The sequence below is a fragment of the Lepeophtheirus salmonis genome, chromosome 9 (assembly GCF_016086655.4).
Source record: "Lepeophtheirus salmonis chromosome 9, UVic_Lsal_1.4, whole genome shotgun sequence".
Classification (NCBI taxonomy): domain Eukaryota; kingdom Metazoa; phylum Arthropoda; class Copepoda; order Siphonostomatoida; family Caligidae; genus Lepeophtheirus; species Lepeophtheirus salmonis.
In genome coordinates, this window is record NC_052139.2 from 23,726,639 (window position 1) to 23,753,553 (window position 26,915).

Here is a 26,915-nt window from a genome sequence, read left to right on the forward strand (position 1 = left end):
TTTTCTGTTACTTTTTGGAGGATAGGTTGCTTGATAGAATACAGGTAAGGAGATGCCGGTAGTATGGACCAAAATATCCGTTCAAATTGGCCTATTCAAATCACTTTAGACAGAACTGAAAAAATAATTCGGACTTGGACCGTGTCTCAACACTAGTACGTACGTACATATAATGTGTATCATGAAATTGTGTAAAAGAGAAGTTTTCCCCAATGAAAGCCTTGGGAAACGAATAATAACAATAATAAAAGAAGGGGAAAATAAAAAGGAGAGAGAGAGTGAAATAGAAAGAAAGAGAAACTGTCCAGGTATTACGTCCATGAAAATACCCCTTCATTTTCTTTTTACTTTTAACTTCACACGAATAAAAAAAACAACAAAAAGTGCTTTCAAATTAATCTCTATTATTTTTTGTACTAAAAAAAAAAATCTTTAGATTAATTCAATGACAACTCTAGTTTCATAGCCCCCAATGGAAATAAGGAATGAGAGGGTTTAACATGATATTAATATATGATCAAAGGAAGTTCATATAGCCATTACGGCGTTAACCTAACCGTCTTTAACTTGATTGTATCACACAACCTTTTCATTGAAAATAAACAGGGGAAAAAAATGCCAAACTCACTTGGAAGTTAGCCTTTTCTTCTCAACTATAGAATTATTGTTTAATAATTGTTGGCTATTGTTCACAGGCCTAATGGGTAATTAAACATTCATTCATAAATACACTGTGGCGGAGGAAAGGAACAAAATCAGCTGGGAGCTAACCATTTCTGGCCAACTTTGAAACTATTGTTCAATGATTGTCGGGAATTTTTCACAGCCCGAATGTGTATATAACTTTTCATACAAAAATAAACCCGGAAAGAGCCCCAAATTCAGTTAGTTGTTAGCCCAATCTGGACCTATTCTTTCTAACTATGAAACTACCTTTTAATTATTCCTGAGAATTGTTTCGACGCTTAATCATAGCTAATTCTAATTCAACCAATAAAAGTCAGAACATTGATTTTAAAAGAAGCAAAACGTTGATAGGTCATAACAGAATAAACTATACCCAATTTTCATCCTCGGCGTTCAAAGTTGTAAAACATCTCGACAACGTTGGACTCTCTTCGCTCTGGTACTGACATTGATGTTTTGACCGTACACTAACTTGTAGGGGATCCTTTTCAAATCCTCATGGACAATTCTACGTAATGACGACGTTGAAATTTCTATTTCATCCACATTTGGACATTAATCTTTTTTGTATCCCAGTAAATTTTTAGTCGAAGTATCTCGATGTTCTTCCGTCTTCGTGCGGTCCTTGGGCTACCTGATCTTGGTTTATCGTTGACACTTTCGATATTGCATAGATTTTTAATTGTATATTTAATCGAATTGAAGCTTATTGTTCTGGATAGAAGTCCATTAATTTTAATCGGCGCTTTTCCTGATTAAGAAAAACTTTGGCTTCAAACGACTGACGACTGAGGGGGTGAAAATTTGTTTGACCCTATTTATATTCTGTGATGAGGATTTAATCTCTTTTTAATGTCAGCCAATCAATTTCACGATTAACTGATTTGCTGCCAAAATAATTATGGTGTCAAATGAGAGATTTAAAACTTTTGAACAACCGGGGTATATATTTGCTCCCTAACCTACAAAAATATATTGTTTTTTATCTGCTCTCGATTTTTCTACTTATGTTTCCCATGGTAAATTCTGAACATTGATTGGCTGAATTCGGATAATCTCTTTTTTTAAGATATTATTCAATAATTCCTAACAAGTATTTATTTATAACTCTATAGATAGGAAGACGAATTGACTGGGTCTTTTTTCTTGAGGAGAGGTTGTGAGATAGAATAAAAGTAACAAGGACTTAACATATGAACAGAGTTACTTACTTCAAAAAAAAGAAAAAGAAAGGGAGACTTCCACAATGCAGTTTGCCCTTGGAAGTAACAAAAAATATCATGTTGTTCTTCTCTGTTTACTGTTATATAGACTATAAACTTGCTTCTTCTTTCTACATTTCACTTGCAAAAAAAAAAAAAAAAATACAGGAAGGAGAGGGGGAGGGGGGTAAGAAGGACATTACCATTCCCCCTATTTTTTTTAGTATTATAAATATAATAATATATATTAGTTTCTTAGTTGTTCAGCCATATCCTAAAAGAAACCTTTACTCATTCTTTTACAACTCATGGAATACTTAACTAATTAATCAAAAAAGAGACTGGGATATAATAGACATTATTGAGTGACTGTGATATTAGTGAATGTTTCATTAAAGCAACAAACAAACATGGAGGCTGAAAAACTAGGCAGATCCCTGTCAGTTTTCAAAGATAAATATGAAGCCATTGTCAAGGAAATGAGTTATAAAGCCAATGTGGAGCAAGGGTGCGATGCTGAAAGTGGAGAAAAGGCCGTCGAGCATAAGGTATGGGTAATGTGAATTGTACAGATTTATAGCGTTGAATTATCAAAACATTCAAAGATAGGTAAGATTTTGATTCCTTGGTGTTGGTTAAGGGACATATTTTGGACATGATTTAAAATGAAATATATAAAATACAGAGGGAATAATTGGAGAGTGAAAATTTGTATCCACAAGTTTGATAAGCGTATAGAATTTATCTTTGAGACGAGAATAAAAAAATGATCTCCGTTTTTCTCAGACCTTTCTGGTGTATGGAATATCTAGTATGTGTAAATTCAGAACTAATATCATTCGGAGTCATTTTTCACCATGAATACAATAAGGAAATGAAACATTTGATAAATGAAGCTTATGCAAAAGCGTATCACAATTACAATTATGTCTTTATAGTTTCTGTATCTTGTTCTGAGCTCAATTAACTTCTGTTTTAAGACACTCTTCTTCAGGCCTTTATAAATTATTCATCATTCATAGTAATGATAAATATTATACAATATAAATTATTGAAAAATATTTCATATTTTATTTAAAAAAGACAAATTAAAAAATAAAATATAAATGCATCTTATTTGAGTTTTGTTCGATTTTTTGTTTTCCCTAACCTCCCTGAATGGATCCTACATTATTTGAATCCTGGAAAATTATTAGACTTGGTAATCTTCCTCTGAACGATATAAGTTTCGAACTACTACCCAGAGTGAGAGTCCTGAACTTGTAATCGTTTTAAACTACGATTTTATCCCGTTATTTTTAATTTCAAGGTTTCATTAGGCAACCAAATGACAGCTGAAAGAATAATAAATATGTTTTGTTTCAATTCCATGTCTCTAAGTATAGAAATGTTGAAGCAACAACAAAAAAGACAACGCGATCTAATCTGCGCCGTTGTCAGTTCTAATAAGGTTGCAGAGATCATTGGCATCTCCGTCCAGACTGCCATCTAGAAGTCAATTACAGTCTCATACAGTCAATAACAACAACCAAAACTTCTGCAAAAATCGTTTGACTTCTGACCTGCATCTATGTGGCCTTCCTCCAGCACTGATATCAACCCCCTGGACTTTGCGGTTTGGGTGTCTTGGAGAAGAATGTCTTCATTACCTATAATCCAAATTTGGATACGCTTCGAGCAACTATTATGACAGTGGACACAACCTTATTTGTGAAGAGCTGCCAATCTTTTTGCCGGCGTCTAAAAGCTGTTATTGCATCTAAAGGAGGATGTATTGAATAAAAAATATAGTTTTAATATGGTATTTAAACACATAAAAAAATGGTTCTGAGCTGTCTTTTCTTGATTTCATAAAAATCATGTCATGATTAAGTAGTATGAGTCTTTGAAAAATTAAAATAAAGATCAGTTTTAGATTTTGTGCTCCATGATAAATTCAATCCTTCCATACAATTTGTGGAGACAAAAATCCTGTTCCCCAAGGTTTATCAAATATCATGGAATTCAAAAAAGTAAATCACTACATATTATATTTTCCCAGTATGATCAAACTTCATAAATAAATATTAGTAGTTTTATTTAATGCTAGGACAGAAAATTGTATTTCTAAACAAGAACTTTAATCAAGTTCGAAGCAAAAGTTAAACCAGTTTTGGGTTGAACAACCATATACACTATATAGTTTGTGTAAGCAAAAATGCATCCTGCATTAAAACTTAAATAAATTAACTTGGGGCAATAAAACATATCCTATACTTCATACTTTAATGTTAATCAAATATTAACATTTCTATTATTGATGTAATTCTTGATACTGGACATATTTTGAATGACTTGATCTCGTTTTGAACTCGCCTCCTCTTGTTTTTATTGTTAAAAACAAGACAAAATCAACTTTATTAAGATTTCCCTTTTTTAGTTCTTTTTTGACCTATACTTAGTACTGATCTTGTCCACAACACACTTATTTCTATAGCGTTCCTTCAGAAAAAGGCACAAGAAAGAAGGACCTGAAATAATTTGGAAAATATCTCATTACAAAACAACTTTTAGACTTTTTTGTAACTAATAGTAGCGATATTAATAGGAATATTAGATTTTCAATACAATATGGCAAATAATAAAACCATGATCAGATCTTCAATGTATCTGTTAACCTTTCTTTAAGAAAAAAATAAAAAAAGACCCCCAAAAAAAAAAAAAAAAGAAAAAAAAAAAGAAAAGGGATATGTTCACTGCTTGAAAATATTGAATAAGACTTCAATATATCTAAAATCACAAAATTAATAGTCCTTCCACATGACGTTTCCACAATCTGGAAATCAGTCATCTTATTAGGGGCATATTCCAGCCAAATATTATAAGAATACAAATCCAAACTCTTATAAAAAAACAATTTAGTATTTTTATCAATTTTAAAAAGAGAATAGAAGAGTTTTTCTAGATTTTTTTTGGGGGAATTTCGTCAATTATGTATAACATCTATATATTAAAACTTACGTATATGACATGCCAATATAAAGTCAAGTTAGAATTATTTTTGTAAGCTAAGATATTCAATGAAGTTCTGCTCTTTAAACTATACAATTTTTTTTTTGGATTTATTTGATAGAATCCTCCGTTTCCTATTGCTTTATTACTTGTGACCAAAATTAAATATACAATGTTAAACATAGAAATAGATTGGCTTTGATTAAAAAAAACGCAACCTCTAAGACCTTCAATTTGAAATGTGGATCATAAAATAAACTCCAAGCCTTACATATAACTATTTCATATGGACAAGTAATGTTTTACTGATATAAAGGTGCAAAATGTCCTTTTAAAAATCATATGATTCTTTCTAACAAAGTAAAATAGCTAAAGTCAAATCTCTCTTTCTTAAATTCTTTTATTTTTAAATCCCAGTCTGCTTTATTATTGACATGTAACACATATTGAATGAGATATTGTTCCATGGTACCTAGGAGAATATTAAGCATCTAAAAAGTATATATTTGGTTGATGGGACCATAATTATGGACCACCTTGTATAAAAATATTATATCAAATTAGGTAAAAAGCGTAGTACATTTTGTATTTCCAGTGAGGGGCATTTAAAATTAGGAAATTATTCCTTCCATTTGTTTTTCTATTGACTAAGTATTATGTCATTTTTCAAAGGATATTCATCTTTTTAGTACATAGCGATACTAATTATATTAAACTATATAGTTATACTATATACACATTAGTAAACAATTGCATTGCAAATTTGTAATTTTTTTATTCATATTAAAAAAATATGTTTTTTTATTTTTAAATATGTATATCATTCGTAAAGATTCATTGTATCTCTCTTAACCTTTTTTTATTAAAAAGCAAAACAATGTACATCACCTTATTCAGCGGATTGTTAGCCAATAAATTCGTTCTGTAATCTAAATGTCCCTAACTGTACTCATAATAACACTACTAAACTAATTAAATGCACAGTTTAGACATACAGATATTCCAGTTTAGGATAGGGATTGAATATGAAAAGCAAAATGTGTATAAAAAAAATAAAAGAAACCGAAAATTATAGTGATCACACTAATAATTCGAAGAATATTTCTTTATATAATATACCAAAAACTATAAGATGAAGGAAATAAACACAAATCCCACTCTGTTTCTAATAATGTTATAGGTAGGAATGCCTCCGAGTCCAAAAAGGAATTAAACTTAGTATAAATACTAGAGAACAGCCTCATTATTTTTTCATGAGGGCACACAATAGTTATTACTTGACACTTGTATGATCTCTCTTCAAAAAATCAGTAATAATGTTAACAGCTTTGGAAAATAAAATATACCTTCCAGGTTACAATTCAAAAAAGTCTTACACGCAACCTAGGCATATTTTACACAATTGTAATGATGCATTAATTTATTTGAAAGAAGTAATTGTAAATGGAAGAGTTTCTAGTTTTTCGTATCACATAAAAACTGAACTCAGCTATCTAACCAAATTCTTGTGAACCTTATGTTTTGTCAAATAAAAAAATACATGAATTTAAACAAAGAGCTATGAGTATGAATGTGACTTTTGTATTAATATGTAACAGTTTTGTAATTAGAAATAGGAAAAATAGTTCATATGGAAATTAGATCATTGTTGTGGAAGCATGCTATGAGCTTGAAGTGCCCGGGAAATAACTCAAGCAAAGGAAATAACAAATTGAAAAATTAAAATTTAGGAAAGCCACTGGGAAATCATTGGTTTGACATTATTGTAATTGACACTTTGTTTTCTGATTTTGTTGTAGGGTGCAGAATGACATTTCTTAGAAGAAATATTTTCAAAGTTGAGGTACTTATTGATTTATTAATCGTGCTCATCAGTTAAATGCTCAAGACACGTTTAAGTAAACACTCCTAAGAAATTTTTGTCAACTGTCGATTTTCTACTTCTCTTTCCCCTAATTAGTGTTCTGAGCGTTGATGAATAACATTCAAAATATCTGTAATTAAGCTCTGAACAATACCTTACCACTATTGAAGAACTAGCCCATAGTTGATAAGAATTGCTTGGCTACAATTTAATTAGAGCTTTTTTCTTTCTCTTGTTGGAGAAGGAAACTATATTCAAGTATATTTAAATATATTCAATGTATATTTCTACTTTTATTAAGTGTAAAAAGTTGATTAATGAAAAAAAAAAAAAATCATTTCATTAATGTCTTTTACAATTGTAAGCATATTAATATATAAATATTTGTATCAAATGTAAGATTAACCTGTCATGTAACAAGAGCAAATCATTATAAGTGCTATATATGAATGCTTTAGGAGTTCTTTTTAGGAAAATTTAAGTATTTACTTTACAATATTTTTGACGCAGTGGCGTGTTGAATGTAACTTTATGCTTCATTACTTTAATCATGTATGAATTAAATTGTTCAATTTTTTTAATGTAGTGAAAACCACAAATAATAAAATTAATTACATAGGTTCAAACCCTTAAGCCTTTTGAAAGAGTTGAATAGAATCCTCTTCAAATATATATAAATTAAAAAGTTTTCTACATATTTCGAGGGTTTCTGTTGTATAAATGATACATTGTGAGTCAAATTTAATTAGATAGATTACAAAGACTGAACTTCAGTCTAATTAAATTTGACTGACAATGATATATTGTGAGTCAAATTTAATAAGACTGAAATAGAGTCTATGTCATTGTGTCGGCGAAACTACCGCACTGTTTAAATTCGAACTAAAAGAAGTATTGTTGTACCTAATCATTTTTGAGAGTAATTAGGATCAAGTTTTCAATGATCAAGAATGATAGAATAATTAACATTACAGATTTATCAATTTATACAACCAATATCGTATGGATGAAGGAAAAAGTGGAATTGCATACTGATTCGAGTTATATTGGAGTAAAAATAATCCAAATTCCAATCAAATATCTTCTTATGTGGGATAAGTTAGCGTTATTTTGAGAAATTTCCATTTACATTGTCCAAACTACGACATGTAAATGACGTTGTAAAATTTTTCCATTCTGCCGTTTAAAAAATTTATTGACTTAGGTGAAACAAAACGCCAACCCTGCGTGGATGTTAGTCCAAAACTAGAAAATGATTTGTTTTTTCCTCAGAAAATATTGCTGATCGACGGGGTATTATTAGAAGTGATATATGTACTACCGGTATGTCAAAATAAAAGAAACCGAAAATTAACATTGTCCCTCTAACAATTTGAAGGGTTTTTGGGGAGGTGTTGTCACGACGTATTATTAAATCAAGTGTATGGAGTGGTACGAGGATGGAAATAAACACAGATTCTCAATATCTATTTAGACACTGTTCGGAATTGGGAAGAAAAGAGGTTTTATTCAGACATAATAGCTGGAAAGACTCCGATAACAATCCACAATTTTTATTTCGAATCCAACAAAGACTACAATTATAATTCCAAAACAAACCCTCATTGTTAATCTTCATTTTTCATGAGTCCAAGTACATTTATTACTCAACACTTTGATGTTCTGTCTTCAAGGATTAAATAACAATGACAATAGCTTTGGAAAATAAAAAATCCTGTTCAGATTATGATCTAGAATTAGCCGCTCCCACTTTCTGGACATTTTATACACTTATGCTTATTAGTACTTACTATTATCAGGTAAGAATCACTATTCAGGGACATCCGCAGGGGGTGGGGTGGAGGGCCTGTAGTTTACTACCAAAATAAGGATTATTTACTTTTGAACTGTGGATTCTTGAATTTTTTTGAAAATTTAATTTTTTCCCACAAAAAATTAATTCTTTGTGAACAAATGTCGATTTTTCACAAAAATTATTATTTGAAAGTTAAGTTGATAAATTTTTTTCTCAAAAATTTAATATTTGTAAATTAGTTTTTCAATTTTTTTTATCTGAAAAACCAAACCCTTTCCCCAAAAAATAAAAAATGAATATACATATATATAATTCTACGGACGCCCTTTTAATACAGTGATCTCTTTTAACGATATATCATCTATCAGAGTTGCCATTTTTTATCACGATATCTCCAGTTAGGTTTTACACACATCAGGATGCCAGCAATATATAGATTTTTTTAATTGTAGAACTCCCTGTATTTTATTAACCACTAACTGATTGTCTACCTGTTTCCTTTCTACTTTTGATGGAAAGTTAAAAAATGCAAAAATATATCACTGTGTCAGAATTATGTAAAATGTATCTACATTTAAATCAAATTAATATTCTCATTTGATTATGCAAAAAGCATCAAAGCTTCTCAAGGGATCAAAGTTTTGTTAAAATGAAAATACGTAATGTTCTGTGAAATAATTCCTTTTTACTTTAAAAATAATGGATGCATATTTATATCGATCTCCTTATTATCAATCTAGATACATACACATCGAGGTGTTTTGTTAAATGCATTTATTTATTTTTTAATCTATGGAACAGAGTTACCATTATATTTAAAATGAAATAGTATGAAGGTTTGCATTTAGACGGTGAATTTGGCATATATAAAATTTTTTTCCTTTTTTTCAAAAAATTTTATTGTTTGAAATTTAATTTTTCATTTTCTTCCAAAACTAATAATTTTCTAGGAGTAGCAATTGATTTTTGAAATTTTTCTTCAAAAAATTTAATTTTTTATAAACAGCTGTAAATTTTTTTAATTTTTTCCCTTAAAATTTAATTTCTCTTTGGACAGCTGTGGATTTTTACAAATTTTTCCAAAATACGTTAATTTTTCAGATATTTAAAAAAATTTAATTCCAAAAAATTACTATAAAGGTGTGAATTTAGTGGGTGAATTTGGCATGTATAAGAATTACAAATATAGTTTTAGTTTTACTATAAGTCTTTCCAAAATTCGTCACGGTCATTTGAAAGATTTGCTCTAAAGTTAATGTAAAGTTGCGAGAAGAAATACTTCTTATATGCCTGAACATATTCCCTTAGCAGAAAAGTAACAAACAGTCATCAAAACAAATTAATATATTAGACTTTTTCAAATACTCAATCGTAAACTTTGAAGGTCTTAAGAAATAAGAAATTCATGTATTTCAAATCAAATTGAAACAAAATTAGGGATCAAAACCTTCCGATATCATTGGTTATTTATTGATTTATCTCACCATTCAACAATGATTCTGTTGCCTTTTCAAATCAACATAGTCAATTATTATTTTAACCTTAAACATTTTTACTCAAATTCGAAAAATTCTAGACAGTTATCTGACAAAGAAAAGAACATGATTCTACAAACGTTATCAATTTTATTTGATTGAAATTGTGCACTACTAATCTTTACCTACTCTACAGGGTGTCCACGATAAATTGGAACTATCTTAAAATTCAACCTTCTTGATAAAAATGGAATTTGGAGTGTATTTGTTAATATGAAAAAGTTAGACATAATATTAAACAATAAATTTATTCAACAATTCCTCCCTCAGCAGCCACCATCTTCTCCATCCTGCCCCGAAAGGATTTGCATGCCCTGATGACTTCCGCAGAATCGACAGCATTCCACTCCTCGTAATGGAGCCCTTCAGGGCCGCGATGCTCTTGTGGCTGACCTTGCACACCTCCCTCTCCAACTTCCCCTACCAGTAGTAATCACACGGATTGAGAACGGGTGAGTTGGAGGGCTAGGTGTTGCGATCCCAGAAAGTGGTGTCGTGGGAGTTGAAGAGGTTAGTGGTCCTCATGGAGATGTGTGCGGGAGCTGAGTCTTGTTGGAATATGAACTCCCTCCCAGCGGACGTATTCTTCATCCAGGGGACGACGAACTCCTCCATGACTTCGCAGTACCTTATCGCGTTAACCTTTTCCTTGGGATTGAAGAAGAAAGGAGCCAGCACCTCACCGGTGCTGCAGATGACACGCAGGGTCATCACGGAGACTGGGAACTTTGTGGTGAAGACTGCAGGGACCTCTTGTCTCTCCTTGGCAAGCCACCTGTCATTCTGGACGTTATAGCTTCTGTCGACAGTCCAGTTCTTCTCGTCAGAGAAGAAGATAATTCTTCCTCCATGGCTCTTCAGGTCATTGAGGAGACACTTACCGTAGATGAGCCTGGTGGCCTTCAGGGATGCCGTGAGGATGTGTTGTTTGGCCATTCGGTATGACCTGTACCCGAGGTCCTCATTCACTTGCTCACCTCACGGTTCTTGGCCAACCTGGACAAGGAAGTCCCCGGCGAAGCCTTGATGGACTTCTGGAGGCCTTCAAGGAAGCGGGGAGTGCGGATTCGGTCACTTCTCATGTTGTGGGCCTTGCAGCAGACCTTCCCCTCAACATCCCAGGCATTGAAGGCCCGGTATACCGTGGTCTTGGGGTAGTTAAGAAGCTTGTAGATAGTAGAGGCTTGTGTCACGCGCGAGCCAATTCGAGGATAGTGTCTCTCCTTGCTTGTTCCATGATGCCTATTGTTTGTTGTTAAAACAATTGTGGTGGAAGTTAAAGTGTATTGTTCATGCAACCTATTATATTAGTATGATTTAACCCCGAATATCCACATTATGGATCTGGATGAAGTTTAAAGTAGTTCCAATTGATCGTGGACACCATGTAGAACACAGCTACGCCAAAGTGAACGTAAAGTGATATATTGTCAAAGCTGGATCACTAGCATCAAAATATCAAATTCAAAAGAAAAAGATGCAGAATTGATTAAAATGATGTCAAATTCATTCGAAAATATGTTTATTTGCTGCAAATGCCGGTGTTTCAAGGGTATAGTCAAGTTTGAAGACATCGATTTTGTTAATTGCATCTGTGAAGAAGATCAAAAGATTTCAAATTCAAAATACTTACATGGATATAGTGAGGTAGAGATGTATTGATCAGAATACAACTAAAAAGTTAATGATAAGTTGGGAAAAAAGACATAACTGTTTCATCGGAAATGAATCCATTTCAGAAAAATGAAAATGAAATAAAATAAAGTTGTTACATGAGCCGGACCATCAAAAAAGATAAAGGGATCTTTTCAGTCCTATGATGATACAGAATTGAATTTGATTTCAATTATAGATTAGAATGCAATTCAATTTAGTAGCATTGAAAATGAGGAAAAATATAATGAAACGCATCAGGAACTTTGTAATAAAATAAATAGATATGACTTGTATGAGTCAATGGAAACAAGCTGGAGGTTCGGTTTGAGCTATAGAGCAGTACCAGCCATGATTAACTCTACCATAAATGACTTATATAAAATAATTGGATTTGATAACCCTGAAAATTATCTAGATCCGAAACCAAATGAGACAGATGCTTGTGCGGAATTTTATGAGCATTGTTCCCAAAGTTCGGATCTTAATAAAATAGGATCTGGATTATGGTTACATTTTTATTGATTAATGATTTGGAAACAATGAATACGCCAATGTTATTACTATTAGAATGTAATTATTAGTTATTATTGTTGAAACAATCTTTGGATATGTCGTTACCTATACTGTATCTTGGAAACTTTCTCCAAAAATAAACAGAAACTAGGCCCAAAATCAATTGGTAGTTAGTTCATTCTTCCAAATATGGAATGATTATTCGATAATAGTGGATAATTGTCCACAGCATAAGAAGAGCTAATTCAAATAAAAAAAAGCTAAAAAACTATACATGCCTTCTTCACATAAGTGGCGCAATTACCTTGCATACAATATACCTTAAAGATGGTGTCAAAACAAAGTGTACCATATTGCCTCTGGGCCCATATTTATCCAGTTACCCCTGTTCTTTTTTTACCTCAAATACAATTTTTAATTTTAATTCACAAATCTATATTAATAAAGCAAAGTGTTTGTATGTATGTTTTAATATATATTTATATAGATGGAAGTGTCCATTACGATCCTTCCCCATAATATCATACTGAGCATTTTCATGTCTGTAGTCGAATTCTACTATTACTATACGAGTATAATTATTATTTAATTTTAATATTGAAAAATACATTTATCAAAATTATATAACTCGACTATATATTTAGGCAAAGTTTTTTTTCTTCAATATACTATGTGTAGATAAACCCATAAATACTTCAAAAGCGATTTATTATTATCAAATCTAATGAAAGTTGTAGATTTACTATATTCATTTGAAATACACTTTAAATAAATTTCTTTTGAACAGTGTACATACATTTATGTACAAAAATGTATTTATTGAATGATTTAGATGTAAGTAAAATATGCATTTTATTTTAAAGCTATGGGTATAGGAAATTGTACTTTTCAAAATATATATGTTTAGCCATATATATATCCTTTTGGATTATCTAGTGTATGATTAAATATTGATAAATGATTAAGTATGAGACAAGTCAATGTCATCAGAAAATTAGAGTAACGTGAGGTGTTTTATTGTTCTATGAGTACATAAATGATGTTCAGAAGCTTATAAATGTATTAACAAAACATATAGTTATAAGCTAAACCAATATTTATAGTCTCTAGACTCAAATGACCCAATAGTACTTAGAAAGGCTTTAAAATGTATTATTAGAAAACGTTTTGTTGGAATCAGAGTTAGTGATAATTCAAAATAATAGAATTGGAGTCGGCATTTCATTTACCGACTCCACAGCTCTGCACACAGCAACATAAAACTGACGCAGGGTGTAATTTTTCCAAATTGAGATTTTTTGACAGGTGAATTGAATTAGCGAATTTAACATTGTATATTAATAAAATATGTCCAGGTGATGTATATTAATAAAAAACCCTGTTAAGCTTACCAATTTGAAGAATGCTAGAGAGGATAGGAGCTTAGCTGTCATGACTTTTTATTACATTTTCTGCAAGCAGCCGCGAGGGATGAAATTCCTATTCCGCATCTTGTAACAATATCGATCCTCAATTTACTCCAAGTCAAAAAAAAAAGACTTACACTTATAGCCAGTGCTCGAGTTGTAGGTGATGGTGGTTGTGGGAGGGGGAGAACGCCACCCCTCTCACAATGAAAATGATCAAAAATTATTCCCCATTCAATGAAAATGGTGTTGATATATTTTCATTAATAGGCTATATATATTCACAATCTGCGTTTAAATTGCACTTAAGTCAACTTTATTTTCACCACTACTGAGTCCCATAGATTAATATAATATTATCTGGCGGTATGCTAAACAAAAGAAATCGAAAATTAACACTCTGAGTATTTGAAGGATGTTTGAGAGGAGAGCAGCTTAGCTGTTCTGACGTTTAATTAAATTAGCTACGAATTAAATACAGATCCCACTTCGTATCCAGCAATGATATAGGAAGGAGTTACTCCAATGTTGATTTCCAGTTCTGTTTCGAGTCCAACCATGCTCTTATACTCATGACGATAGATGATAGCTCTGTAACAAATCCTCAGTGTTACTTTTCGCCTTTGACATACTAGTGGTAACTTTATTCTTGTATTTTCTCTCTTGAAGAATATAAGAATAAAGATAAAAGCTTCAAAAATGAAAAAAACAACAACCCTGCATTCTGGTATGAACTACAAGAAACCCTTTGTCATACTATTTTCAATTACGCTGATAAATCACGAACAAACCCTTATTGTTAATCTCTGTTCTTCCTGAGCACACATATTGGTTATTACTTTATAATTAGAGATGTTTTGTCTCAGTAAACAAATGACAATGATAGCAGCCTTGGAAAACAAAACAAAAAACAACCCAACTTGTAGAGCTTGCTAACTAGAAAAATGCACACCCACTTTCTATGGCATATTTCATACACCTCTGTCTATTATCGTATTTTTTTAAAGGTAAAACCAAAAACAAACAAAAGTACAAATTATAATCAATTTGTATAGTTAAAGTAAATAATATATAGATCTAAACTATAAATGTGACGTGTCAACATAGAAGCAGGCTAAAAAAAGAAGAAATTAATGAAAAAAGGATTTTTATTTTTACGGGCCATTATACACCTTTATATCAGGATAATATTATTGGTCGGTATTGGGGTATTATAGGTAATTCTTTGAGTGTTTTCATGATGCTCCTTATTCAAAATTAAAGGGCTTAGAAGTGGCGTTTTTTAAACCAAAGGCAATCTATTTCTATGTTTAACATTTTATATTAAATTTGGTCATACGCTATAAAGCAAACCAATGAAAATAATAATAATAATATTATTTTAGCTGACTGATCAATTTATACGAAAACGGGTACAATAGTAGTACCAAAAGTACATGTGTATTTAAATCTGATACAAAACTAAATAATATAAATGTATTAAAAAATACAAAAAAAGGGTAAAAAGTTGTATATTTATTAATTTAGTTCAATTATAATACTATGCAACAAAATTCAGGTCTTGGAACGCCACCCGGCTGAAACCCATATGAATTTGACCTTCTACCGACATAGGTTAGATATTTAGAGGTTTTTTAAAAATAAAATCACGTTTTTACATTATTTTACGTTACACGCGATTTAGAGCAATGTTTCAGTTATATTTTACAATATCAGTAGACAATCACATTTTCAATAATGTTTAATGAAAATAAAAACTATTTATACGTTACACATGGTTAGGAAACATTAATATATTATTTTCCATCCTTTTTTTAACTAGGTATATCTTGTTCATTATTAATCACATCGGATCAAACGATAATGCGTTGAAAAGGTGCGAGTATATTCTATAAACGTTTTTTAACAGTATTGCACTTGGCCTGTTCAGTCGTGAATTATCGTTTAGATATTAAAGGAAAGATTACGGTATATTTTACATTTCTACTATCTGAAAGTGAAAAACGTGCCGAAAGCGACCCCAAAAATTCTGATGCAAACAGGATCGATACTCTTTCGGTTCGTGTTACATAAGGGTTGTTCGAGCAATATTTTTTACATCTCTATTCTGACCTCTAGTATGAACAACTGGACCGTTTGAAGAGGGCATTCTTACAAAAGTGGCCTGCTTAAGAGTGAATAAGAGACAAAGAGACAGTATCAAGACAACGCCATGCAGCACACATCTTTGATGACGCGCAAGAAGATCCAGTACATCCGACTTGGAAATTCTTATGTATCTGCTCTGCTATCCTGACCTAGCACCAGTTGACTACCACATGTTCCTGTCTATGACCAACGCGCATGGATGTACAAATTTTGCCTTAATAGAGGGATGTGAAAATTTGTTGTCCTAGTTTTTTTACCAATAGAGACAAGGGCTTCACCGAAAAGGGCATTAGGAACTTGGTTTCTCGTTGGCAACAAATTATCGAACAAATAGGGAGCCTTACTTTGCTTAAATTGGATGAATTTAAGACTTCTTAGAAATCATTGAAATAAAGTGAAAAATACGAAATTACTTTTCCCCCCCAACCTACATTATCCTTCACAATTCTATCTTGGATGTGAAATAACTGTATAATGAAGATTAAACGTAACATGAATTGATAAAAAAAAACTCATTTTAACATAAAAAAGATAAATGATTAATTCATACAAAAATCAAGTAAAATTAAGTAGGTTATTTGGAAGCTTATATTTTTTTACTCATTTTATTCAACTGCTTGATATTTTAGCAAAACTAAAAAGTGAAGTTTATAATAGATTATAACTTAGAAAGATTTTCTGTAATAAAAAAGTTAATTTTGATTGATTTTTTTCAATTTAACCTTTAACTTCCTTATGAGATAATTAATAAGTAATTATAAAAAAGGTTGTATGAAAAGTAAAAAAAAACTAAATATACAGAGTGCGACTAGAAAATTTGCAATGTTAAGAAGCAAACTAAAACCTTAATAACTTTTTATTAGGAAAGTATAAGGAAAAATGTTATTGAGTAAACTTTTAGTAATCCATCTTGCCAAAAATGATTCAATATGGGCGCCTCCAGCCTGGTTCACAGCACCCACACGAGGTCGGTACTTCTGCACATTTATGTGTGATGTCTTCTCAACCTTGCTCTCTAAGATACTCCACACAATGAAGTCGAGGGAATTGAGATCAGGACTGGAAACGGACCAGAAGGTCTTGTCCCAGAAATCATACATGTGCTAATTGTAGAAGTTCTGTGTCTTCAACTACTTCTGGCTGGGGGCACCGTTTTAAGTCCACACATAGTTGTTCTCAAGACAGTTGGCCTTCAGGTCCTTATAACTCAGGGCCTTATAGTAGACCTCATCCCCAATTTTCTCATTGGGCTTGAAGAAGAAGGGACCCATTTTCTTCCCATCAGAGGCCACGACTCCCTAGCACATAGGTTGGGCTGGTTTTTTTGTCCTAAAGGTGCTATAGACTTCAACAGATGACGCTGCTACATATCTGTCATTTCTGTGGTTCAGGCCCTGGTCGAATGGGAAGATCTTCTTGTCTGAGAAGATCTTCACAGTTGACCGATTACTCTTCATGTAATTAAGGACTTTTTTGCATCTCTCAAGTCTTAAAGCCTTCATATAATCGGTGAGGAGATGTCTTGGTGTTCTGACAAAGCTCTTAAGACCGGGGTCATCATGAACTGCCCTGCTGATGGTGATTTCTTCTACGTTGAACTCATCAGCCAAGCGGCACATGCTTCCGGATCTTCCTTGATTTTGTCCTCCAGGGGATTGACAAATGTTTCATCTCGCTTTAAACCATTTCTTCCACTTCCACCCTTCCTTTTGACTCCTTTCTACTTGGTAATCCTGATGTTCTGGACTGTCCTCAAGGTCATGCTGACAATGTCTGATATTATTATCAACATCCGCGTCGAGATGATCCGAAACCCTTTGCCTTTTTGATTCTTGTTCACTCATTTTCCATCCGACTTTGACCAAATTAAAATAATACAAAAGAAAAACAAGAAATGTATCCAAACATTTTCTTGAGATGTTACCTGAAACCTTAATTAGCACCAAAAAAAATTTTAAATTTAGTTTAATTGAAAAAATCAATAAAAATCGACCGTTTTAAGGCAATTTTTGTTTGTTGAATTTCAAAGATAAGGTTATATATGTACTCGTATAGCGGATGTTGCAAAAAGTATAGCTTTTACTTCTATTGTTGTAATCGATTCATACGATATCAGTTTTTTTCTCACAATAAGGGTTTATGAGTTTAATAGAGCAATATCAATTTCTTTAGATTCCGGAATAGCTCCTTTCTTCCTTAAATGTAAAAAGTTCAAAAACACTTTCGCTTTATGAAACTTTTCATCCCTATCCAACTAAACTTGTACATTTAATTTTACAAATTGCTCTAGAATGGTTAAAAAAAGCCATCTACAATGGCATAGATTTTGTTTTTCAATATTTCCACCATTCCTAACAATAACAATAAAATAAAACATCTACACGTAAGAAATGTAAATAAAATCTGAAAAAAAGTTAAAAAAAGGTATTTCTTATTGTTTTTTCTCGAAAAATTCTTACTTTTACAAAATGTTTATTTATTTATCTGAGCCTCTTTGTTCTTTATTTTCATAACCAACTAATACTTTATGTGAAAAACAACCACTAAGTGCTCCTTATGAAGCTTTTCTGTTTGTTAATTACATTGTTAGATATATTCTTTCGAAGACTGAATTACTGTGCATCCTTATTGACCAATAGTTTCATCTTCCTTTTGTGTTAACAAATACATTTGTGAATTATGAAAAAAAAAAAAAAAAAAACACTTTCCTTTCTTGTCAAGCTTACAAAAATAGCAATTTGACAACTTTGATCTAAGGGCATTCATAAAGTAAAACATAAATTCTAAATAATAATAGTTTGGGAAAAAGTAATTTCGTATTTTTTGCTATATTTCAATGCTTTATATGAAGTTTTACAATCATCCAATTTAACCCAAGTATGCCCAATTCTGTTTTATAACTTGTTGCCAACGAGAATTCAACTTCATAATGCCCTTCTCGTAGAAGCCCTTTCCCCTATTGGCTCAAACTCACACCACAAATTTTTCACAGTTCCATAATGAGGCCAAATTTATACACCAAAGCGTGTTGCTCATAAACGGAGGTCCATCTGATCTCCAGGAGATTATGGCCAATTATGAAAGATGTGTGCAACCTTGCTTTGTCTTGATGATGGGAGCTTCTGTTCGATTGCCAGCTTCAAATGGTGGAGTTATCACAGTAGAGGGAGAATTGTTGTAAAAATTTAGTTTTTAAATTAAAAAAAAAAAAAAATTGACAACCACTATTTTGCATCACAAACCAAAAGAATATTGGCCCTATATACATCTCAAACTTTCTTGGTTGCTTTCAAATCGTTTTTCCCTTTCAGGTAGTAAAAATGTAAAATATGGCAAATGTCTTCCTTTGAGACCTCCGTAATTGACGCACGATAATTCACAACTGAACCTACCAAGTGGAATACTGTCCAAAAAAGTGATTGTAGTATACACTCACACAATTACAACACCCTTATCTTATGAATCGATATGAACAAAATTTACTTAAAAAAAAAAAAAAGACAGGAAATACGAAATTACTTTTTCCCCAACCTAATATAACACATGTGCTGAAAAGTCACCGCCTTAACAAAGAAAATTTGGCTTTTTTCCCAACTATTTGCTTTATAGAACGGAGTCCCCATAACACTTTTCAAGTGAATGCTTAGCTTGAAGGGTATTTTTCAAGAAGCCAAAATTGTTTGTGATCCTTTATTTTTGAAATGATAAAAGTACCGTCACACTTAGAACATTAACTCACAAAAACTAAAGTCAATTCAAAGACATGCCCGGTCGAAAAAAATTAAACAGGCGTCTTATTTATTTTATATTTCATGAATTCCTCAGTTAGGTAATGAGGGGCATTAAGAAACACAGTTGCCACTTTGGGGGGAGAGGATCCGAGACTAAAACCATGGATATCCTCGTCGAAGAGGAAAGGGGATCAACGTAAAACAAATTACATTCGAATGATATGACAAGGTGGCATATATGACGTCACAGGGAATATGTGAAAAAAAATTAAAAAAATGGAATGTTTTCTAAGAAATAAATAAAATCTAACTTGGTATACCATTAAAAAATGAACCCTAAATTGTGTAATTTTTTCTGAAAGTATTACATACATTAAAAATCGGTACAATGAAGGCCCTCCAGCAAATGCCATCGTATATTCAGAATTGTGATGACAAGGTTAAGAATACAATCTTAAAGCAAAAATCCAGAGAAATCGAGATAGGGTACATTATTGAGGATTTGTGTTGTTAAGATTGTATTTAAATGATACTATTATAATATTAAACATGCCTTTTGAGCCATTATTTTGTTGTAGAAATCGTTCTCATAACTTTTCAAGGCTACTTAAAATTACTTGGAATGATTATTCATCGGTTGTGAGGTTTCCAAAAAAAAATATGCTGCCGTTTTTGAGGAAATTGATATTTGTTGTCCAATTTTCCATTTCTTCATTTGTTCAATAAAAAAAAGGAAGAAAGAAGTTAAAGTTAAAATAAGTAGACGACAACTCAAATTTTTGAAAGCTATCTAAATATGCTCAAAAAGTATATGAGCTTATCATAACTAATAGACTAAAAATGTATTCTTCTCGTTTATATTATTTGAATAAAAAAACAAAAAGAACATGTTTGGACTCGAAGTATTATCCAATGATATAAAATATCATTTGGAAAATAGTTTTAGAAGAAACCTAGGGGAAAAAATGAAATCTATTGTACCATTGCAAAGAATGAAGAGAAAAAAATATATATGGAAAAAATATCATTAAATATATTAATATTTATACAGAAATGAGTTTAAATTTCAATAACTTTTTACTCATATTTTTCGCTAATTCGAGAATTGCATTCATTGTAAGAGGTAGTCTTGAAATTGTTTTGTGCTATACGCGGTACACTTACCGAACATGCATAGTTAATTCAATTTTTGAATATAAAGAAACCATTTTTTAGGGTTAGCATAAATAACATTTAGGGGAGACTATCTGAAGTTTGATAAAGCTTATTTTTATAAGTAAGTACATTTGAATTCATAATATAAAGAAGTCCAATTTATTGAACCCTCCTTTTTATTATGCAGTTTGTGATCTTGATATAAAAGAAATTCCAAAAATAAAACGTATTTAACTACATGATAAACAGTTGAACAATTATAATTATTACGTCATTTACATTCTGTATCATTTTTTATACTATTACAACATCTATTTAAAAACATCAATATCAATTAAAATAGAAGTTTTGAGTTTTAACAATGTATTGTAAATAATAAAATGTGTACCATTAAATAAGATGAAGCTCTATAACTTGTTATTCTTACAGTTTAGTTTTGATAAATATTTCTATAAAATATTCATTACTTTATGCAAATCAAATTTGTACCCATCATATTTTGATACGTGTATTATATAAAATAATAGCTACAATATTATATTTTTGTAGTTATTGCTGTGCGCCTCAGTTCTTAATTTAAAAAATAAAATAAATCCAAAGCAAAAACAAAGGAAAACAGTTAAATAAATTCACGAAACCTCGATTGAAAAATGACTAAACATTCGAATAATACCAAACAAGACATTACTTAGATTAATAAAGAACTGCATTTTATCAAATTTAATGTTTCAGGAGTATTATCAAAAATATTGGTGGTTAAATGTAGATGCAAAGAAATAAAAAGCTTTTTTATCCATCTCAGGGTGAATAATATCCAAGTTCTGTAATATAGGGTTAAAATATGTAAGAAAACTATCAAAATCACTTTGTAGTTGGCATATTCTGTTTAAGTGCGTAACTAATCTTCATTTGATGTTTGGAAATTATTTACACCCTATCAAGATTTAATTTGTGTTCAACCAATCACTGATATAAAAACTAATAAGTTGAAGATACATATTCAATATTTATTTAAAATATATTTATGTTGATAAATCAAAGTATGGCCATTCCTATATATTTATTCTATAAATTACAAATCCATTAAACTAATTGAATAGTTATAATTACAATTATAGGAAATAACACTTCACAGTGTAGGTACAAATACCTCTTTATTTGATTTCATGAAATATGTATATTTTATCAGATTTATCATTGATAAGAAAATAAAATTAGACTTCATTTTATCTCCTTTTAAATTTCAAGGCATATCATAGTAAATCAGATATATCCTTGTAAATTTCAAAATACAATTAATACATGAATAATGCCTATATTTGTAGAAATATGATCTGCCAAGATGTTGAAAAAAAGAAATGGAAAATTAAAGCGTTCACTTTTCCAATTTGAAGAATGTTTGGTAGGAGAACAGCTTAGTCTGAAACGTCTGAAACAACTACAATGTTGATCCTCAATTCCACTCTTAATTATTATGACAAGAAGTTGTGTAGGCATTGGAAGGTTTTTCCCTTTTTTTAATTATATTATTTTACCGGGTCAACCGTTACTATTTATCCATTTTAACACACAAAGTATGGAAGTCCAAGTTAAGATCATGGATGAATTTTGTAAACAAGTAAATTAACTATTAATTGAAACCCAGAGAACATGTTTTAGTAAATGTATCCTTCTCAGAGTTGATTGTGAGCTCCAAACGGCGGCGAAATGTGCTTCAGACCCTCCTGCAGGACTTGGACTACATGTACGTCTAGATGCAATAGCTTAGGGGCTTGTTTTTTGGGATAATTTTGGTGTGCAGAATGTTGGCGTACTCATCAGCCTTCAGCCTATATCCTAAAGAGAACCACAAGGGATTAATGGCTTTCTCGTTGGATGCAACCAGTCCTAACATCATTATTGGAGAAGGGTGTTTAATGGTGGAGACATATAGCTGCTCCTCTACTACATCCCCAAATGTCATTTCTCGATCATTTTGCCTGTTGAAGAAAGTGTCAAAGTAAAGGTTTTCCATCAGAAAAGATCCGAATGAGTTCACAAGTTCCCATGAGGTGGTTCAGGATCTTTTTTGCAAAGCTTCATACGGACTTTACTCCTTTTTTTAGAAAGCCGGACATCGCTGATGGAGACTTGTTCATCTTCTTGGCCATGTCACCAACTGAGGAATTCGGCTTTTTTTAAGGCCCACTTCAGGTAGTTGACGGACACGGGGAATTTTATGCCTGCTCTTAGAGAGTGTCTGAGGTCTTTTCCGACCTGTAACCATATGGACACATTATAAACCGTCTTCTCGGAGGTCCCAGTCCTCCCCCAGATGGTCTTCTTGGACAACCCCGCGCGAAGGTGCATTGCAATATCAATCCTCTTCACGCACTGTGCGTTCATGGCCGAGGCGACTAATAAAATCAATTTCTTCACAATCGACAGCTAATTATTTGTTTTACGACTTTGCTTTTCAGAATATTGTAACAAAATTATTCTTAACCTATCAAAATTAACATAGTAGCGACGAGTAAGTAATAATTGTTTGCCTTGGATAATAAAATAAATTAGTGGACTAAGTAAATATATAATATGTTTGTTTTATATTGCATTTGAATAGGAACGTGAATATTGTAGGCCAGATATGCGTAATGCTCTTTATATCTCCAATATGTTATTCGGCTTCATCAATCATCGACATTATTAGGGGAAATCCAAGGACTGACAGTTTAGGACCAATTCTAAGGAATGAGAGTTCAACGGACTGACGGTCTAAGGAAAAGGTTCCAAGGACGGACAGACTGGACTGAACTAGATCGAATGAGTAAGAACCTACACAGTTCTTCTAATAGATCCATCACCAATCTTCAGTATAACTCTCTATTATTCATGAACACACGTAGAAGTAACTAATTTATATCAACAATAAAATAATAATGATATAAGCTTTGCAAGATAAAACATATATTCAAGTACCAACAACAAAAAAGATTCGGGCTCGTCTAAGGTCATATTTTTTCAACTATAATCATGACTATGCTTCTAATGATCGACAAGTGCAAGAAAGATCTCTTTATCATATATCTAGGTATAATTACATCAACTCAACTTCCTCACACATTTTAAATTTCTTGTTTTGTTAAAAAATTAAAAACTCTTGTTACAGGATTGTTTTGATAAAAAGTCAACTATAAAGTTGAAAAATATTAGGACTTAGATCTCTGGAAACAATCATTTGATTGCAAAAAACATAAATTTTTAGATCGAAGTAACATATGAACAATGTGACCGGAAGAAAATATCCTCTTGAATTCAATGTGCGTAAGTTCGCACACAGATCATTCATAGGGAACGAAATATAATTTATGTATATGGGCTTCAAAAATAATTTCTAGGTTATTATTTCATTAATTTATTACTATGCAAAGCAATAATTCAAAATACATCTATAACCATCTTTTGACATTTCATAAATTTCAGCTCGCTAGGCACATCACGTTTAAAGTTTATTCATAGCATAAAAGTGTGGTAACGAACAAGCTAACTACTATTCTGTTTTATATATTCATAATATAATTAAATGAAGGCATAACCAGAAAAAAAAACATGTTTGTATTGATGATGCTCTGGAAATAGGAGTATGAGAGATAAAATGAGGGATGTAAATCCTAAGAAAATTTCAGTGAGCAAGTTTTGTTGTTTGCATGGGTATCTCTATTTAATCAGGTGAGACTAAAACGCAGTGCCGATTTTTTTTTTTTTTGGGTCTTAGTATTCATTATAAAAAAATGTTTTTTGCAACTCAAGGAGACTAAATAGGTAGTTGAGTTATAAATGAAAAAATGACGGTCGTCTCGAAAACAACTATACGAATATGGACGTTTCCTAAGTTTATTCAAAGTTAAAAAAAGTAAGCGGTCAAAATTGTGTTTTCTATAATTTTCCAGGGAAAAAAATGATTCCTAAAAAATATTGGATTTGTAGGAAAAATAAAGTTTGTAGAAATTTATCTACAGATTTATTTTCATATAAATTTAACCTACAAAAATTCATATATCGTTTTCTAAATAATTTTTCAATTTTTTCCTTTTTTTTTCGTTAAACGTCAATTTTAAAAAAGAAATGCCGCAAAACGGTGCATTTTGGACTGAAAATTTTAAAATTAAATTATTCTAAATGTACATTTTATAAAATAATTTCTCCAATATTTGCCAAAAATGAACAACTTATCAAGGATTATTTTCTACACGACATTATTTTTAATTTTTTTCAGCAAGTACGAAAAAAATCTAGGAAGGATTGTGTTCCTTTTTACAATGCCAATAAATTTTATTCACCAATTTTTTGCAAAATTAGTACAAAACAGCTTTTTGTAATTTCCTTTGCAAACTTTGATTTGGCTATTTCTTAATAAAAATAAAGACACACTTCTTAGCTAAACAATTTTATATTCCTTCAACGGACCATCAAAAAAAAAAAATCATGTGTTGCTTTGCTATTTGAAGTTTATAAAACGTTTTTTAAGAAATTCATAGTGATACATATATATACCGAAAATATTTAGCATTTAAAACTCTAGATATTATCTTTTGTCCGTATATTTGGGACCATCATAACAAAAACAAATTTTATAATTGTTTCCTCCTACCTTTCTGTCGTATAAACTTTTGTTGCTAAATGTTGACTCCAATTTGATGTATTTAACATTATTATTATTTTTCAGATTGGCTATCCAGATGGAAAATTTGTGGAACTTCCTCTACTGAATGAATATACAGGATTTCATGTCAAGACAGAGCTCAATAATTATACAACTACTCGCAAACTAAATCCTATTTACTTGTGTACAGCATTACACGGTGGAGTGCTTGATAATCCAAAAGGCAAAAATAAAGTTAATTTCATTACATTATTTCCAATATATAAATTTGACTAAATTACCCATGTATACTGCAATTTACATGAGTAAACATATTTAATTAAAAACAGTTTTATTTAGATAGGAAGTTAACGATATGAATTTTTGGGGCCGATTATTGGGGAGATTAATATACTTATAATCGATTATTTGGTTGATTTTCTTTTTAAATTAACCTTTTGAGACCCTAGTATAATGAATCCCACAAAAGCCAAGCCTGGCATCTCCAGCCATTGTAGCATTTATCAATAACTATAAAAAAAGAAGATTATTCGTAAATATTTTAATAAACTACATAGTACATTTTTTACATTGTGGGCTCAGTTATATTTTATTTATAGTCTGTATGGCCGCGCATAATATTTTATTCAAATTTTGAGTATAATAAAAATTATTGATAATTGATTTTTAAATATAATGAAAATGATGATTTCCTAATTTTATGTCACAATTCTTAAGTTACATTGATTTTAAAAGTCAAATACATTAATTTAGTGCAAAAGAACATTCAAAAATGGTTTATTAGCAACATTTGGATTTTATTAGTTTAGTAGGGGGTATCGGTAATAATGGCTAATTTAACACTGCTTAAAATTGGTCAAAATTGTTTTATGGCAAATTTTTTAAGGAATTATTAGAGCTTAACTGTAATGACATTAACTTTTCAAAAATACTGAAGTTGTCAATGAGAGTTCTGGAAACTCATTGGAAAAATGGGATATTATATTTCAAATCATGGATCCTAAAAATATTCGTAAAAGCGAAAAACATCAGGATAAAGTTCTTTCTACTGTGATTCGTTGTGATTCAATGCAAAAGTTTGAATTCAAAGAAGATCCACTTCCATGTAAGGATATTGAACTTATTTTTCCTTTTAATTTATTCTAGAATAAATTTAGTATAATTTTATCCGTATTAGGTGGAATATTTTAACGTTAGGTTACTTGAAAATATCTTTTTTGTATTACCTACAAGTTTACATCAATTCAGCTACTATTTGAAAACAATCTTCAAGAAAAATCAAGAAAAAAAGAAAATATAGTTTTTACTTCATATATATTTAACTTCTTACTAAAATTTCTAAGAGATATTTGAGTGAGTTATAAGCATTGTATTCAAATTTCTAGGTTTATTTAAAATACCCAAGAATTTCAACTAAAGTTTAGACTCTCTATTTGATTTAAGAGACTTATATTGGCCCCGATATTGTCTTTCACATAAAATCTATCAATTTCTCATTCTTATGTTATGAAGATTAATTTTAACTGCTTTAATTGCAATTTGCGGAACATCCAAACGTTTATAAAAATAGTTTGTTCCTAGAAGTGAAGA

The 26,915-nt window shown here is 31.0% G+C and overlaps 1 protein-coding gene across 1 annotated transcript in view; it reads left to right on the forward strand.

Annotated features, from left to right (window-relative positions):
* The first annotated feature begins 2,128 nt into the window (after nucleotides 1-2,128).
* Nucleotides 2,129-26,915, forward strand: part of LOC121124724 (uncharacterized) — a 35,645-nt gene continuing 10,858 nt past the window's right edge. Inside the window, exons 1-3 of the mRNA XM_040719908.2 lie at nucleotides 2,129-2,437; nucleotides 25,389-25,548; nucleotides 26,263-26,430. Of these exons, the coding sequence (XP_040575842.2) occupies nucleotides 2,300-2,437; nucleotides 25,389-25,548; nucleotides 26,263-26,430 (466 nt within the window). The 5' untranslated portion in view covers nucleotides 2,129-2,299. The remainder of the gene's footprint in view (nucleotides 2,438-25,388; nucleotides 25,549-26,262; nucleotides 26,431-26,915) is intronic.